General features: G+C 38.9%; 1 protein-coding gene across 6 annotated transcripts in view; it reads right to left on the reverse strand.

Moving 5' to 3' along the window:
- Window positions 1–1,943: 1,943 nt before the first annotated feature.
- The window catches only part of LOC125248878, a 28,898-nt gene continuing 16,716 nt past the window's right edge, over window positions 1,944–14,125 (reverse strand). For 3 of the 6 annotated variants that reach the window (XR_007180426.1, XR_007180427.1, XR_007180425.1), the window contains exons 2-3: window positions 2,907–3,221; window positions 1,944–2,110 (exon numbers count right to left, since the gene is read on the reverse strand). Coding sequence is in view for 3 of the 6 variants with exons in the window: in XM_048161037.1 (XP_048016994.1) it covers window positions 1,984–2,110; window positions 2,796–2,837; window positions 2,950–3,221; window positions 8,371–8,376 (447 nt within the window). In the remaining 3 variants the exon portion in view is untranslated. Of the gene's footprint in view, window positions 2,403–2,795; window positions 2,838–2,906; window positions 3,222–8,370; window positions 8,402–14,125 lie in introns of those variants that run through there. The other 3 variants (XM_048161037.1, XM_048161035.1, XM_048161036.1) reach the window with 3 other exon arrangements.

Here is a 14,125-nt window from a genome sequence, read left to right on the forward strand (position 1 = left end):
TAGTCTTCCTGCCGACGTCCAGGAGACCATCGCGAGTGCGAGAGCTTTTTCCACGAGAAGGCTGTATTCCTCCAAGTGGAGGGTTTTTGAGTCTTGATGTTCAGCTCAGGCTGTGGATCCAGTCAACTGCCCTGTGGGTTCAGTGCTGGAGTTCCTGCAAGAAAAAATTGCTGCGGGAGCTGCTGCTACTACTCTGAGAGTTTATGTCGCAGCCGTTGCTGCTCAAAGGGAGTCAGATGAAATTCCCCTGGGCAAACATAGGTTGGTCTCTGCGTTTATGCATGGGGTTCGGCGCATGAAGTCAGCACGACTCCCTGGAATTTCCTCTTGGGATCTGTCAGTCGTCAGTCGAGGGCTTAATGGAGGCTCCTTTTGAGCCCTTGGGGTCAGCTCTAGAACGGATTCTGACTCTTAAGGTTGCTCTTTTGTTGGCTCTAACTTCTTTAAAGCGAGTGGGGGATTTGCAAACTCTCTCTGTTAGCGAGGTGTGTATGGACTTTGCCCCTGGTCTAGTTAAGGTAACCTTAAGACCCAGGCCAGGATATGTGCCCAAGGTCTTGTCTACACCATTTCGCTCTCAAGTTATCACCCTTCACTCATTCCATCCTCCTCCTTTCAACTCTGATGAGGATGAAAAACTTCACTTGCTCTGCCCTGTCCGAGCTCTGAAGTCTTACGTAAACAAATCAGCTTTTGGTATGTTTTGGTGCTGGCCGTCGCGGTCTTGCCGCATCAAAGCAGAGAATTTTTCACTGGGTTACGGAGACTATTTCGCTGGAATTTGAGGTACGTGGACTGTCTTCACCTCTCAGCGTTCGGGCACATTCCACCAGAAGTGTGGCTTCCTCTCAAGCTCTTTTTAGAAGGGTCCTCCTGGAGGACATTTGTGTAATGGCAGGATGGTCCTCCTCGTGCACGTTTGGTAAATTTTATAGTTTAGATCTCGATATGCCTCCAGGTTCCTAGGTTCTGACTGTTTGAACCGGCCATGGTTGCTGTTTGGTTTTTCATCTTGCCAGATAAGGCAGCGCTTTAGCTTGGCATGTTTGGTATATCGTTTCCATTGCGTCATAGCTATGCAGCGTCGAGCAAACCTATGAAAGAGGTTACTGGCGTAACCTATGTTCTCTGAATAGGGAACGAGACACTGCGTGCGCTGCCGAACTCCTTGCGTTGCTTACAAGTGGCCTTTTTTCGGCAGAGATATCTGAGGAGCAGATTGCATGGTCATCAGTATAGGATGGCGACATAAGAGCGTCGGGGCAGAGCCCGCGCCATCAGCCAATGAATTGGCATGATTCTATACGGGCTTCAGACATTCGGCACACCCAGAGGGTGTTCCCATTGTGTCACAGCTACGCAGCATCTCGTTCCCTATTCAGAGAACATAGGTTAAGTCAGTAACCCGAGACATTTTCAAATATGAGTATTGAAAACCAAAAACACGGTTTCTTGTGTTAAAATCACATTTGTTGAACTACTGTAGAGTAAACTGCTGAAGGTGTAAAGATGCTAGACAGTATAGTATAGTTGTGATTTCGCAGTCAAAACATGTTTTACTATGTATAGATAACAGCTCTAGTAAGCACACATAACTTAATTCTCCAAAGTGGATTTACATATTCTGAACCATATACATCTTAACGATGCTTATTAAATGTTTATTTAACATCTGACAGGAAAATCTTCTTTAAGTATTAAAAATTAGCAAATCACAACATGAAAATGACATCTGAGTGAGTGATGTATGTGTGTTATTATGTAGAATTCACTGTTGTCAACACTGCTTACATTACATGAATGAAAATAATGTAAATAAATAGATAAATACATAAAATAGACACAAGTTATCTATTGTATTTGTCCATTAGTACTGTTGATAAATTAAGGAACATTTGTATTGTATAAAAAGTGAGTTACTACAGAAATGAATAAAAAATCTATTTAAATCTTAAGTTGTAGTTTATTTTAATTATTGTAATTTCAAACAGAGTTATTACAGCACTTTTCTGATTCTTGATTTCTGTGCACTTTCTGCAGAGCTTTGTGGTGGAGCAGGACCTTCAAGGAAAGGTGGTGGTGGCATTTGTGGGGTGGGGGAGAGGAAAACCTGAAACAAAAAATAGAATGTAAGATCATTTTGTTACTTTTAATAAAGAAATCAAACAACATTGTGCTGTTAAAATGATTGCATTTGTATGATGTTTGTCCATTTTTGAAGGATGTGAAATGTCCTCAGACTGGTGTGAGCACTGAGGATGGAGAGCCACAGCAGCATCCTGGAAATGGTACAGTGCCATGGATGAGACCCTCCATCACTCCACCTGCCCTTATTGCCTCATCTGGCCCAGATGTTGCTGTGGTCTCCTCTTCCTCAGTGAGCCCAGAGCCAACGAGAGCATCTAGAAAAAGACCAAAAGACATTAAGGATGTGATTTTGGTCAAGTTTGTTCTACTGGTTTCAGTTCATACAATGGAGCCTGACTTTCAGAAGCTTCAAAAGTATCATCAAATAATGTCATGAAGCTTCTGGAAGTCAGGCTCTACTGACTGATATTGTATGAACAGAAACCAGCAGGACAAACTTGACCAAAATCACCTTTTGTGTAAAAAAAAAAATAATAAATAAATAAAAAAATTGAACACAGGGATTGAACAGCTTGAAGGCGAGTAAATAATGACTGAATTTATATGTTTGGGTGAACTTATCCTTTATGCCCCCAAATAGAAATTGAATGAAATGTATGTAAGCATTTATACTGCTGCGGAGATCGAACCAGCAACCTTCTGCTTACCAGTTCAATGGTTTAGCCCACCACACCACAAAAGTAATGAAGCTGCAACAAAAAATTGGCATGTAATTGTACAAATATGAAATGAAATATGGTAAGAAACAGAATGCTTACATGAATGAATTGTAAAATGTTTTAATCTGTTTAAATGGTTTACAGGTAGTCATGCTGATGGAGAGCAGGCACACAAATGTTTGGAGCAGACACAGTGGCAGCCAGATTGTCCTGCAGATCTTCTCCCACTCTTGCTTCAAGGTTGTGGGGTCCATCATCATGGTCTTCCTCATCTTCTGGATCAATGATGTCCCCATTTGTCAGCAGTGACGAGGGACATGATGGATGGCAAAGACAGGCGAAGGTGTTTATGGTGGTCAGCTGCAGAATGGGCACAGCTGTGTTGAGATGGCAGTAGGATGTGGGGATCACCGCCTGCAAATACGTGAATGTTAGAACAATAAGTTTGAATAAAGCTTTGTTTCATGTGTTATTTACTTGTATATGCATTTATTTATTGTCATTGTTACTTTTATTAATTCTTTTACTTTTTTTATTAATTATGCTAAATGTATTTATTTTATTAATTCATGCATTAATCCATTGCTTGACTGCAAATTGTGTGTCTTGTGTGTATTCATGCATAGCTATGTCAAATGACAAAACATTATATTTTGCTAGTTTTACTAAAGAAGTAAAACGAAAAGTAATATAATTAAGTTTTGGTCAGCATTTATCATCATTATTGTGTGTAAGTGTTGGGGTGGGCTAGCAAAGCAATTAATTCTTGGGTAATCTTAATTTTTAAGTAGTTTATACTTACATTTTTTGAGTATAAAATCAGTCTTCTCCAAAAGGCGAGAAGATGAGATCTTCGAGTAGCTGTCCGACATCTTCTTTTGTGCAGACATTGCTTACACTGAGGCAAACCATACTAGGTAGATCACCGTGATTTTGCCAAGTAAGTAACAATTCTTGTCTGAAAAAATTTAGTCATAACCCTATTTCTACCCCTAAACCTATCCCTTCAATTTATCTCTAAAATCAGAGGGAAATGATAGGTGAATGACACTGACGCAGAAGCACCTAACCCTGGTTGTAAGCCTAAACTTGACATAAACTGTAAACTTTTTCCCTTAAATCTGATTGGTTGATTGGAATGTTGTTCCGGGATCAACAAAGATGTTGATCCAGGAACATTTTGTACCTGGTAAAATGACGTTCACCATAATGGTTGTCTAGTTACTGGTGCTGTGAGGTGTTAGTGCACCTGTTGCTCATATCTTTATTTTTATTGCAGGACCTATAATTACATACAAGATCAGGGAAAATACCATGGTTGTACCTTTAACAATGAACAATAATAATGACAAAAAAACAAAAAAACACATAAATATGGGTTTGTATACATCATAGTTTGAGATTATATACACAGACAAAAAGCATGATGACGAGGTTAGATATCTTTGAATACATCATCATAATGCTTAAATTAAATTATTTGATTTATTTTTATTATTTATAAGCCTAAGGGATGAAACTAGAGCTAATTCAACAAGAAAAAGAGGAAAACATTAAAGGAGATTTATGCCACTTTTGCTTGTGGATGAACATCTTTGAATATAAAATAAAGAAATAAACAACATATTCACACGAATTTGGGTTTTCATAACAAAAAATAAACTGTGGGTCAAATTAGTAGTACTTTAAATTAACCCAAAATATATTAGTTGTACAACAAATTACTGGGCAGCTGTTTCTTCAACAAGACCACAAAATAAGCAAGTTTAATCAATATCAAGATATTTACAGATAGATGAATTAAACCTACCACTCACATCTTTTAGGTTGTTGCGCTTGTGATAACGTTGTAGGTCACATGATAACGTCAACATGGCGGCTTATGTCCGGATCGCGTTCATACTCAGCGAGATTTGGCTATTAAGCCCTCGATACACTGCACGATTTTAGCAATCCTATAAGATCATTACTTTATCACACTGTGCGACATGGATCTACTAAACTTGGGTACGACATACATGTAGACTGTACGATGATGAACCTGTTGAATCGTAGGCTACGATTCAAGTTTCTATCCACCTTATTCCTATGCCCCATGTATGGGGTTAGATTCCCGCCTAAAGTATTACAGTCACAGATCACAAAATAATAAGTGTGAAGCAAAAATTTAAAAACACGTAAAAATATATATTCGAAATCCAGTTTTGAGCACTTTGGTTTGGAACGACCCTGAATTTAAATGGCCAGTAGGTGGCAGAAAGTTACTGTCTTTATGAGTTAGTCTTTCATTTAAACGTCTTGTTCAAATCGGGAATTCATTTATGAAACACTGCTGTGTTGCTCAGAGACAAGCGACACTGTTCTGCTGTGGCTATGACCGTGTTATTCATTGCAGAACTCAAACCAACTGTGGAGAGGAGCCCTTCTCCTTGGTCTTTCTTTCTTAAAGGAATAGTTCACACAAAAATAAAAATTGTAACCATTTACCCAACCTCATGTCTTTCCAAACCCATAAGACTTTTGTCCATCTATGGAATACAAATGAAGATATTTTTAATATTCTCATCTTTTTTATTTATTTAGTTTTATCCATTTACAGTCTAGATAATCAGTATTTTTAAGTTTCACAAATACAAAGTTCTTGTAGTAATCGATACCAATATTTATATATGAATAAAATCCTAAATTATATCTGTTCATATCATATAAAGCAATCATGTCTGTTCAGAAGATTCAAAAATGTTGGACTCACAGACTTGCAATGGATGGACAAAAAATTGAGAGAATATTAAAAATATCTTCATTTGTGTTTCAAAGATTAGCAAAAGTCTTCTGGTTTTGGAACGACATGAGGGAGAGTAAATTATGACAATTTTCATTTTTGGGTGAACTAATACTTTAAAGAGCAGCCCTCCAAGTTCATCAAAATTTGTGAGGTAGCCTGTCATGTCTGTTTTAATACTTCAACAACAAGTAGTTTTCCAAAAGTTATTTATATTTTTATTTAATGAATTTTTTGACAAGTTAACTGTTAATGACAGAAAAACATCTCACAGGACTCCACACTACATGCTGTGTTAAATTAAGACATTGTGGCAAAAACATGGTTTTTAAATAGGGCTGAGCAATAAACAGCATCATGTCAAGATAACAAAAAAAAAAAAAAAAAAAAATGTATGGCTAAAAATAAGCTCTGGACATTTTTTTACCATACATGGATTAATCGAATCCATCTGCAGTCTCACAGTCTCACTGGATTAATCTGCAGTCTCACTGTATTAGGACAATCCACATGAACTTCATCTCATGAGTCACTTGACAAGCTTTTCCCTGTTTCATTTGAGAAAAAACTACCACCAAATAGGCTACACATTGAAACTAAAACTGAAACTGTTTGATTACATTTTAAAAAGATTGATTAAATTGTTAAAGTTTTATTAATTAATTTAGTAATCACCATTTTTGATGATAAATTTGTATTAAGTCATAAAACAGAGAATCCAGAAAAAATATAATGGAAAACAGAGAATTTAGGGAAAAATAAAGTGGATTTCATGGGGCTCTTAATTAAAAGGCGGTTTACTCTGTGGAGTTTAACTGTGAACAAATTGTTTGCATTTCTTCTCAAGTTCTAACAAATATGTAGAATTTCCTTCTCCATTAATGGTATTTGATATCGTGATAAATATCGCTATTGTATGATATGGAAAAAAAGTACTGTGACAATATTTTTAGCCAGCTCTATTTTTGAATCATGAATCATTTGTGTTGGTCAATAATAATAATAATAGAATTAAATGCACTCACTGGTGCTGCAATTGTAGCATTCTAGTATGATGTGGTAGAAGATATATTAAACAACTACATTTGTTTGAAGTGATAAAATAGACTATTGACCTACCCTTATTGATGTGGATGCACCTGTCTGAAAATTATTCAGTTTTAACCAACAAATGTTTTAGGAATTTGTTTAGTGTTCCTTTGTAATTTTCTTTTTCCTCTTTTTAACCCAGTGATGAACAGGTGGTGACAGGGATGCATACTGGTCAAAAAGGAGAATGACCTTCCCCAATAAAGATCACTGATGTGACAGTACTTTTAAAGGGTTAGTTCACCCAAAAATGAAAATTCTGTCATTTATTACTTACCCTCATGCCGTTCCACACCCGTAAGACCTTTGTTAATCTTCAGAACACAAATTAAGATATTTTTTATTAAATCCGATGGCTCCGTGAGGCCTCCATAGGGAGCAATGGACACTTCCTCTCTCAAGATCCATTAATGTACTAAAAACATTTAAATCGGCTCATGTGAGTACAGTGGTTCAATATTGATATTATAAAGCGACGAGAATATTTTTGGAGAGCCTTATCATTCTCGTAATTCTGAAACTCAACCAGTTAATCCAGTTGTCACGGTTTCTAGTGCCTCTCTTGATAATGCTCAACCTTTTCTGTAGAGGGAGGGGAGGATGTGATTGTCCCTGAAGACTGCGTTTTGGTGCGTTTTGCTTCCCCGATTAAAGAATTCTGAGACTCTTCAAAATCTGGATTCTTTGTTTTCGCATCTATCTGACTTACAAAGGTCAGAATTGACAAAGTTGGTGCTTGATTTTCCTAGTTTGTTTGCAGATGTGCCAACTCGTACGCATCTGATTCAGCATGATGTGGATGTGGGAGATGCACGTCCCATTCGTCAGCATTTTTATGGGGTTCCTATCAGCAAGCGGAAAGTGCTGGAGTCTCAAGTTCAGTATATGCTGGAGAATGAGATAGCTGTTCTTTCTTGCTCCAGTTGGGCTTCACCATGTTTGCTGGTGAAGAAGCCAGATTCTACTTACAGATTTTGTACTGATTACCATAAGTTAATCACTATTACTAAACCTGACACATTTCCACTTCCTCGAATGGAGGATTGTGTGGATCAGGTCGGTACTGCAAACTTTGTAAGCAAACTGGACATTTTAAAAGGATACTGGCAAGTGTCTTTAACTCCTAGAGTTCAAGAAATAACTTCATTCATTACACCATCTGGGTTATATTCGAAATCTGTTATGAGTTTCAGTTTGCGAAATGCGCCTGCAACCTTCCAGAGATTGATTAATAAAGTGGTATTCGGCCTGGAAGGTTGTGCGATGTATTTGGATGATGTTATTGTTTTCAGTGACACATGGGAACAACATCTGGTACATCTTTGTGCTCTTTTGACCCGTTTGGCAGAGGCATGTCTTACAGTTAACTTGGCAAAGTCTCAGTTTGCCAAGGCAAAGGGAAGATATTTGGGCAAAGAAGTTGGCCAAGGTGAGGTGAGTCCTATTCAAGCCAAAGTTTTGGCTATTCAACATTTCCCTCCCCCATCAACAAATAAAGAGCTGATGCTTTTTTGGATATGCTGGGGGTATTATCAGGGGTTTCGCCCAAATTTTTCAACTGTTGTTTTCCCGCTCACTGATTTGCTCAAGAATTCTGTCAAGTTTGTTTGGAGTGTAAATTGTCAGAAAGCTTTTGAAAATGTTAAAGGGTTAATTAACCCAAAAATGAAAATTCTGTCATTTATTCCCCACCCTCATGCCGTTCCACACCCGTAAGACCTTCGTTAATCTTCGGAACACAAATTAAGATATTTTTGTTGAAATCTGATGACTCAGTGAGGCCTCCATAGCCTGCAATCACTTTTTCTCTCTCAAGATCCATTAATGTACTAAAAACATATTTAAATCAGTTCATGTGAGTACAGTGGTTCAATATTAATATTATAAAGCAACAAGAATATTTTTGGTGCGCCAAAAAAAACAAAATAACGACTTATTTAGTGATGGCCGATTTCATAACACTGCTTCAGGAAGCTTCGGAGCATAATGAATCAGCGTATCAAATCATGATTCGGATCGCGTGTCAAACCGCCAAACTGCTGAAATCACGTGACTTTGGGGGCTCTGAACAGCTGATTCAATACACTGATTCATAACGCTCCAAAGCTTCCTCAACTGTTGCTCAGCTGTTGTTAACTACTGCTCCTGTTCTAGCTGCCCCTAGGCTGGATAGGCCATTCAAAATACAGGTAGATGCAAGCCAGATTGGTGCTGGGGCTGTTCTGTTGCAAACAGGTGAGACTGGACTTGATCACCCTGTAAGTTTCTTTTCTCGTAAGTTTAATACTTATCAAAAGAACTATTCTGTGATAGAGAAAGAAACATTATCTTTAATTTGAGCTCTTCAGCACTTTGATTTGTACGTGGGGGGAGGACTACTGGTGGTGGTTTATTCTGATCATAACCCCTTAACAATTTTACACTCTTTACAGTCCCCAAGTCAGCAGTTGATGCGTTGGATTCTTTTTACAACCTTACAGTCTAACTGTACAACACATCAAGTGTTTTGATAACGTAGTGACCACACTGAATAGTGTTGTAGTGTTTTGGCAGTTGTTTCTGTTTTCTGTGCTTTCTTTGTCTCCATAATTTGCTTTCAGGATCCAGATTGCTGGGGGAAAGGTGAGCAGTACTGGTGGACCGGATGCTATGAAAGAAAAAAAAAAAAAAAAAAGAATAAATAGGAGAATAAAAGGAAAGTATGCTTTTAAATTTCACTTTTTGGTTTTGTTCTGTGGTGTTGTAAGGATCCTTTTCATGGGATACAGGATCTTTTAAATGGGGTGTGTGACGTCTTTCTGCTCGAGCTACAGGTGACTGGCAGACTGCGGGTGATTGGATGATCTAGTTTTGGCACCTGCACAAAATCAATGCACTTTCAAAAAGAGACTCATTCGAACTGATGGCAGGAAGAGAGTTGCTGCTTGTTGGCGTTTGTTTGTCTATCATTAGGCTACCGGAGTTCTTGAGGGATATGGAGGTTGCGGGAAGCCACAACCGCACTCGAGGACTTCTCGCTCTGATCCGCCTGATCTGAATCTTTCTTTGGTTTGGTTGAACTGTTTACACTGATATTACTTACATGCAGAGATGGGCAGTATTTTAATTAAATGTATTTAAAGCTGCAGTCCGTAACTTTTTTTGGTTAAAAATTATCCAAAATCAATTTTTGAGCAAGTACATAACCAGCCAGTGTTCAAAACTATCTCATTATCTTAGCTCGATTCACAATGGTAAGCTTGTAATAATGTTTTATAATAAGAGCGACATGGTGGATTTCCGCAGGAAATTCGAGCATGCAGCAGTTCCTCTGTGCGTCATTACCTCACGTCCGTAAACAGAAAGGAAGGAGTCCCATCCAGGCTAGTTGGTTTTATCGCGTGAGGATGCTGCTGGTAGCGGATCATTTATAGCCTGTTCTCACAGCAGCTGAAATAATTAAACTTATCATTTTGATGGTGGATTGTAATCCAGAAAGATCCAAATGACAATCAGTGACAACTGGAGATTCCCCCGTAGTCAAAAAGCAAAAGACTTTGGACTGTGGAGTGGTTACAGAAATTGAAATCTACAGGTAACGCTAATACACTCTAAATACACAGTCACACAATGCTGATGTTGTTAATATTAACAATTTGAGAACAATATAACAGTAATAATAATTTGCACGGTTTGGCATGATCCGAGCTAAGCCATCGTAAGATTTAATCATCATTGGCAGCGCAATTTATTGTAGGCCTAATGCTTTTTTCCTCAGTTGGTCAGAACAAAAGTGGCAGACATGTTACTTACTTATTCAGATGATATTTTCCAGTGAAAATTCTTATATTGGTCATACTTTCAAGACGTAGAATCTGTGATTCTGAAGTTCAGTATCCACACCGGTCCGGTGACTGACAGCAAGCATTAGATTCATCCGGGCTGACGAGCTGTGCCGTTGCACAACGCACGTACAGATAACTGTTCCGCATATGACTGCAATTGCAGGTTTCAAACAGAGATGGCGACAAAGAGAAAAAAATAGCAGACTGCAGCTTTAAAATACATATTTACTTACTTTTGAGTATTTTGTAATTTGTATTTTCCTTAAAGAAAAAATTAAATGTAATTCGTAATTAAATACATTGAAAGAAAGTATTTTGTATTTAAAATACTAAAATATATATTCAAATGTTATTTTATTTTCGCATACAATAACTTTCATCACCAGGCTTAAAGGTAGGGTAGGTCATTTTCGGAGAGGCTAGCAATAGTGAGCTAGCTTTGAAAGCATAAGATCCCACCCTCCCTTCAGAGCATCTTCAAAAGCCACGCCTCCTCCAAAACACATGAACGCGTGCAGCAGGGAGCAAAAGCGTCACGAGAGACGGCGTTAAATTACCTCATGTCTCAAAGCACATAACATTACAATAATAATGAACATAACTTAAAGAGCTCTGACCTGTACCACCTGACCATTGCAGATTCATTTTGGCGTTGATAGTGTTGCCATTGAAATGCGGAAATTCGAGTCACAGACCGCTCCTAGTATAACGTCATGGGTTGCCATCTCTTACTTACGGTAGTTATGGCATGAACGTAGCATAAGCTCATTGTTTTGGTTCAGGAGGAAATGTAATGGTGCATTCACATGGGGAGTTGGCGTCAACGCTTGATGGAGGTCGTGTCTGAAGCTTGGCGCTGACACGACCGTCATAGTGACAACAGTCAATCACATTACTTTCCAGTGTTGCATGAATACAATTAGCTAGCATCTGCGCTAGGGTATTTGCATAAGGCGATCTGATTGGATGACGCTTGCATTGGCGCTTGAAAAGTTGAGAAATTTGCCACAAGCAACGCGAGTGAAGAGACCCTCAGTTCAGTTTGGCAATGCAACACGTCACCCACTCAAAGTTATCTAGTAAAATATACTATCAGATTTTATTCACTGAATGTCTTTATAGGACAGAAGATTAACTCAAATGGCTAGAGGTTCTGAATTGACTTGCTAGCTAAAGCATGACGTGCGCCGTCTAGTGATGCTTGGATCACAGTTATATCCGCGGGCACTGCAGATAATCCACGGATGGGTAGGTCAAGTAATAAAAAAATAACATTGATTAATTGCAGGTGTAACGAGGAGTCAGACTTGATAGGATCCATTTGCAGCTTTATTAAAACAATCGTAGTTGACCAGGCAGAGGTCAAACACCAGCAATAACAATAGCCAAGACAAAGCAGAATTGTAAACAGGGACAGGCAAAGGGTTAGGGCAGGCAGCAGACAAGGCAGGGTAATTCAGAAATCCAGGCAGGGAATGAACAGGGCAGGCAGCAAACAATCACAATGAGAATAAACAGTCCAGGGTCATACACAAGAATACAGATCACAAGGAAAAACGCTCAGTAGTGTCAGCTGGGGCAAAACAAGACTTCGCAATGGGTGAGAGTGTGAGTGTGCTATATATAGTCCAGGAGATGGTGAACAGGTGTGTGGGTAATTAGGACCAGGTACGGGGTTATGGGAAATGAAGTCCTTGAAGAAACTTGTACTCAGGTGAGGGAGCCCTCTGGTGGTAATCGGAGGGAACCACAGAGGCCACATTCATGACAGCAGGTGAAAACACAGTCTGTCGTGTCTATCCGGTCTGTGAGTTCGTTCTTAAAGTGACAGCAGTTTAATAAACCTGCTGCTGTCATTAATGTTAACCAAGCAACAAAAGAAAAAGACAAAAATCACTCCCTGCTCCTGACTGAATAACTTTAGTATCTTTATAAGGCTCATCAATATATATTTATTTAATTGTTACAGTGCGCACTTCAAATGATTGCGTGTAAATTTTATTTGTATTTTTGTATTTTCAAATGACAAATTACTTGTATTTTAATTAAATACATTTTTATAGCAGCTTACATGCACCATCTCTGCTTACATGCACACGCTGGCATACTGACTATCATTTATACTGACTACTACTCATATTTATTTCTTTAGTTTAATAAATTGTTTTGTAACAAAGCGGTTGTGTGGTGTCTCCCTATTTTTGTTGCGTTCCTTGACAAAGAATCGTAACATGATAGCAAGGTGTCAGAATACACAGTGCATCACAGTTTGTTGCGTATGGGGCTGCATAGCCGCAGACCAGTCAGGGTGCCCATGTGGACCTCTGTCCACCGCCGAAAGCACCAACAGTGGGCACGTGAGCATCCGAACTGGACCATGAAGCAATGCAAAGAGGAGGCCTGTTCTGATGAAACATTTTCTTTTGCATCATGTGGATGGCCGGGTGCGTGTGCGTCGCTTACCTGGGGAACACATGGCACCAGGTTGCACTATAGCAAGTCAGCGGAGGCAGTGTGATGCTTTGGGCAATGTTCTGCTGGGAAACCTTGGGTCCTGCCATCCATGTGGATGTTACTTTGACATGTACCACCTACCTAAGCATTGTTGTAGACCATGTACACCCGGTATTCCTTGGTGGCTGTGGCCTCTTTCAGCAGGATAATGCCCCTGCCACAAAGCAAAAATGATTCAGGAATGGTTTGAGGAGCACAACAAGTTTGAGGTATTGACTTGGCCTCCAAATTCCCCAGATCTCAATCCAATCGAGCATCTGTGGGATGTGCTGAAAAACAAGTCAGATCCATGAAGGCTCCACCTCACAACTTACAGGACTTAAAGGATCTGCTGCTAACATCTTTGTGTCAGATACCACAGCACACCTTCAGGGGTCTAGTGGAGCCCATGCCTCAATGGGTCAGGGCTGTTTTGGCAGCAAAAATGGGACTGACACAATATTAGGACATGGTCATAATGTTATTCCTATATATACACACAGTGCCATATGGTGCAAAACATTACCAAAACTGTAAAATGCTTTCAACATTATACCATAGTGACATTTACATCAGCAGAATTAACAACAACGTTCTCTACATTACAGAAAGCCAAATGTTTACTTGGTTCAAAAGGTCAGTGTCCTTAACCATCCTTCTAACTGAGACCTATTTCTTCATGTAATCTTAAGGACCACGTTTTGTTTTTAAACAAGTAGTGTAATGACATCACTGAACGATCACTGAGGGAACAGCAGTATTGGCATGAAGATCAGTCCTCGTTGAAACTGATTTGGTTCAGTGGCTGTTTAACAGTTTTATTGGCTCTTTGTAGACAGCAGTCATGTGGGAGCAGGAGCCATGCTGCACATTACAATTATGAAACATTAGGAATGCTTTGTTATTTTCAACAAAGACATATTTAAATACAGACTTATCTGAGAATATAACTATGAATTTTACTGATACAGTAAATACTGATACAGTGACCAGGTCAGAGGTTTTGATTTACTCCATCTTTTTTAAGCAACTGTATACCAGGCAGTGTAAGCAGGAAGGTACAATGTCAAAGCAGTAACATGTCAACGGTTCCTTGTAAAGAGAGTTCTGTCTAACAACAGTGACTTTAC

The sequence above is a fragment of the Megalobrama amblycephala genome, linkage group LG16, assembly GCF_018812025.1.
Source record: "Megalobrama amblycephala isolate DHTTF-2021 linkage group LG16, ASM1881202v1, whole genome shotgun sequence".
Lineage (NCBI taxonomy): Eukaryota > Metazoa > Chordata > Actinopteri > Cypriniformes > Xenocyprididae > Megalobrama > Megalobrama amblycephala.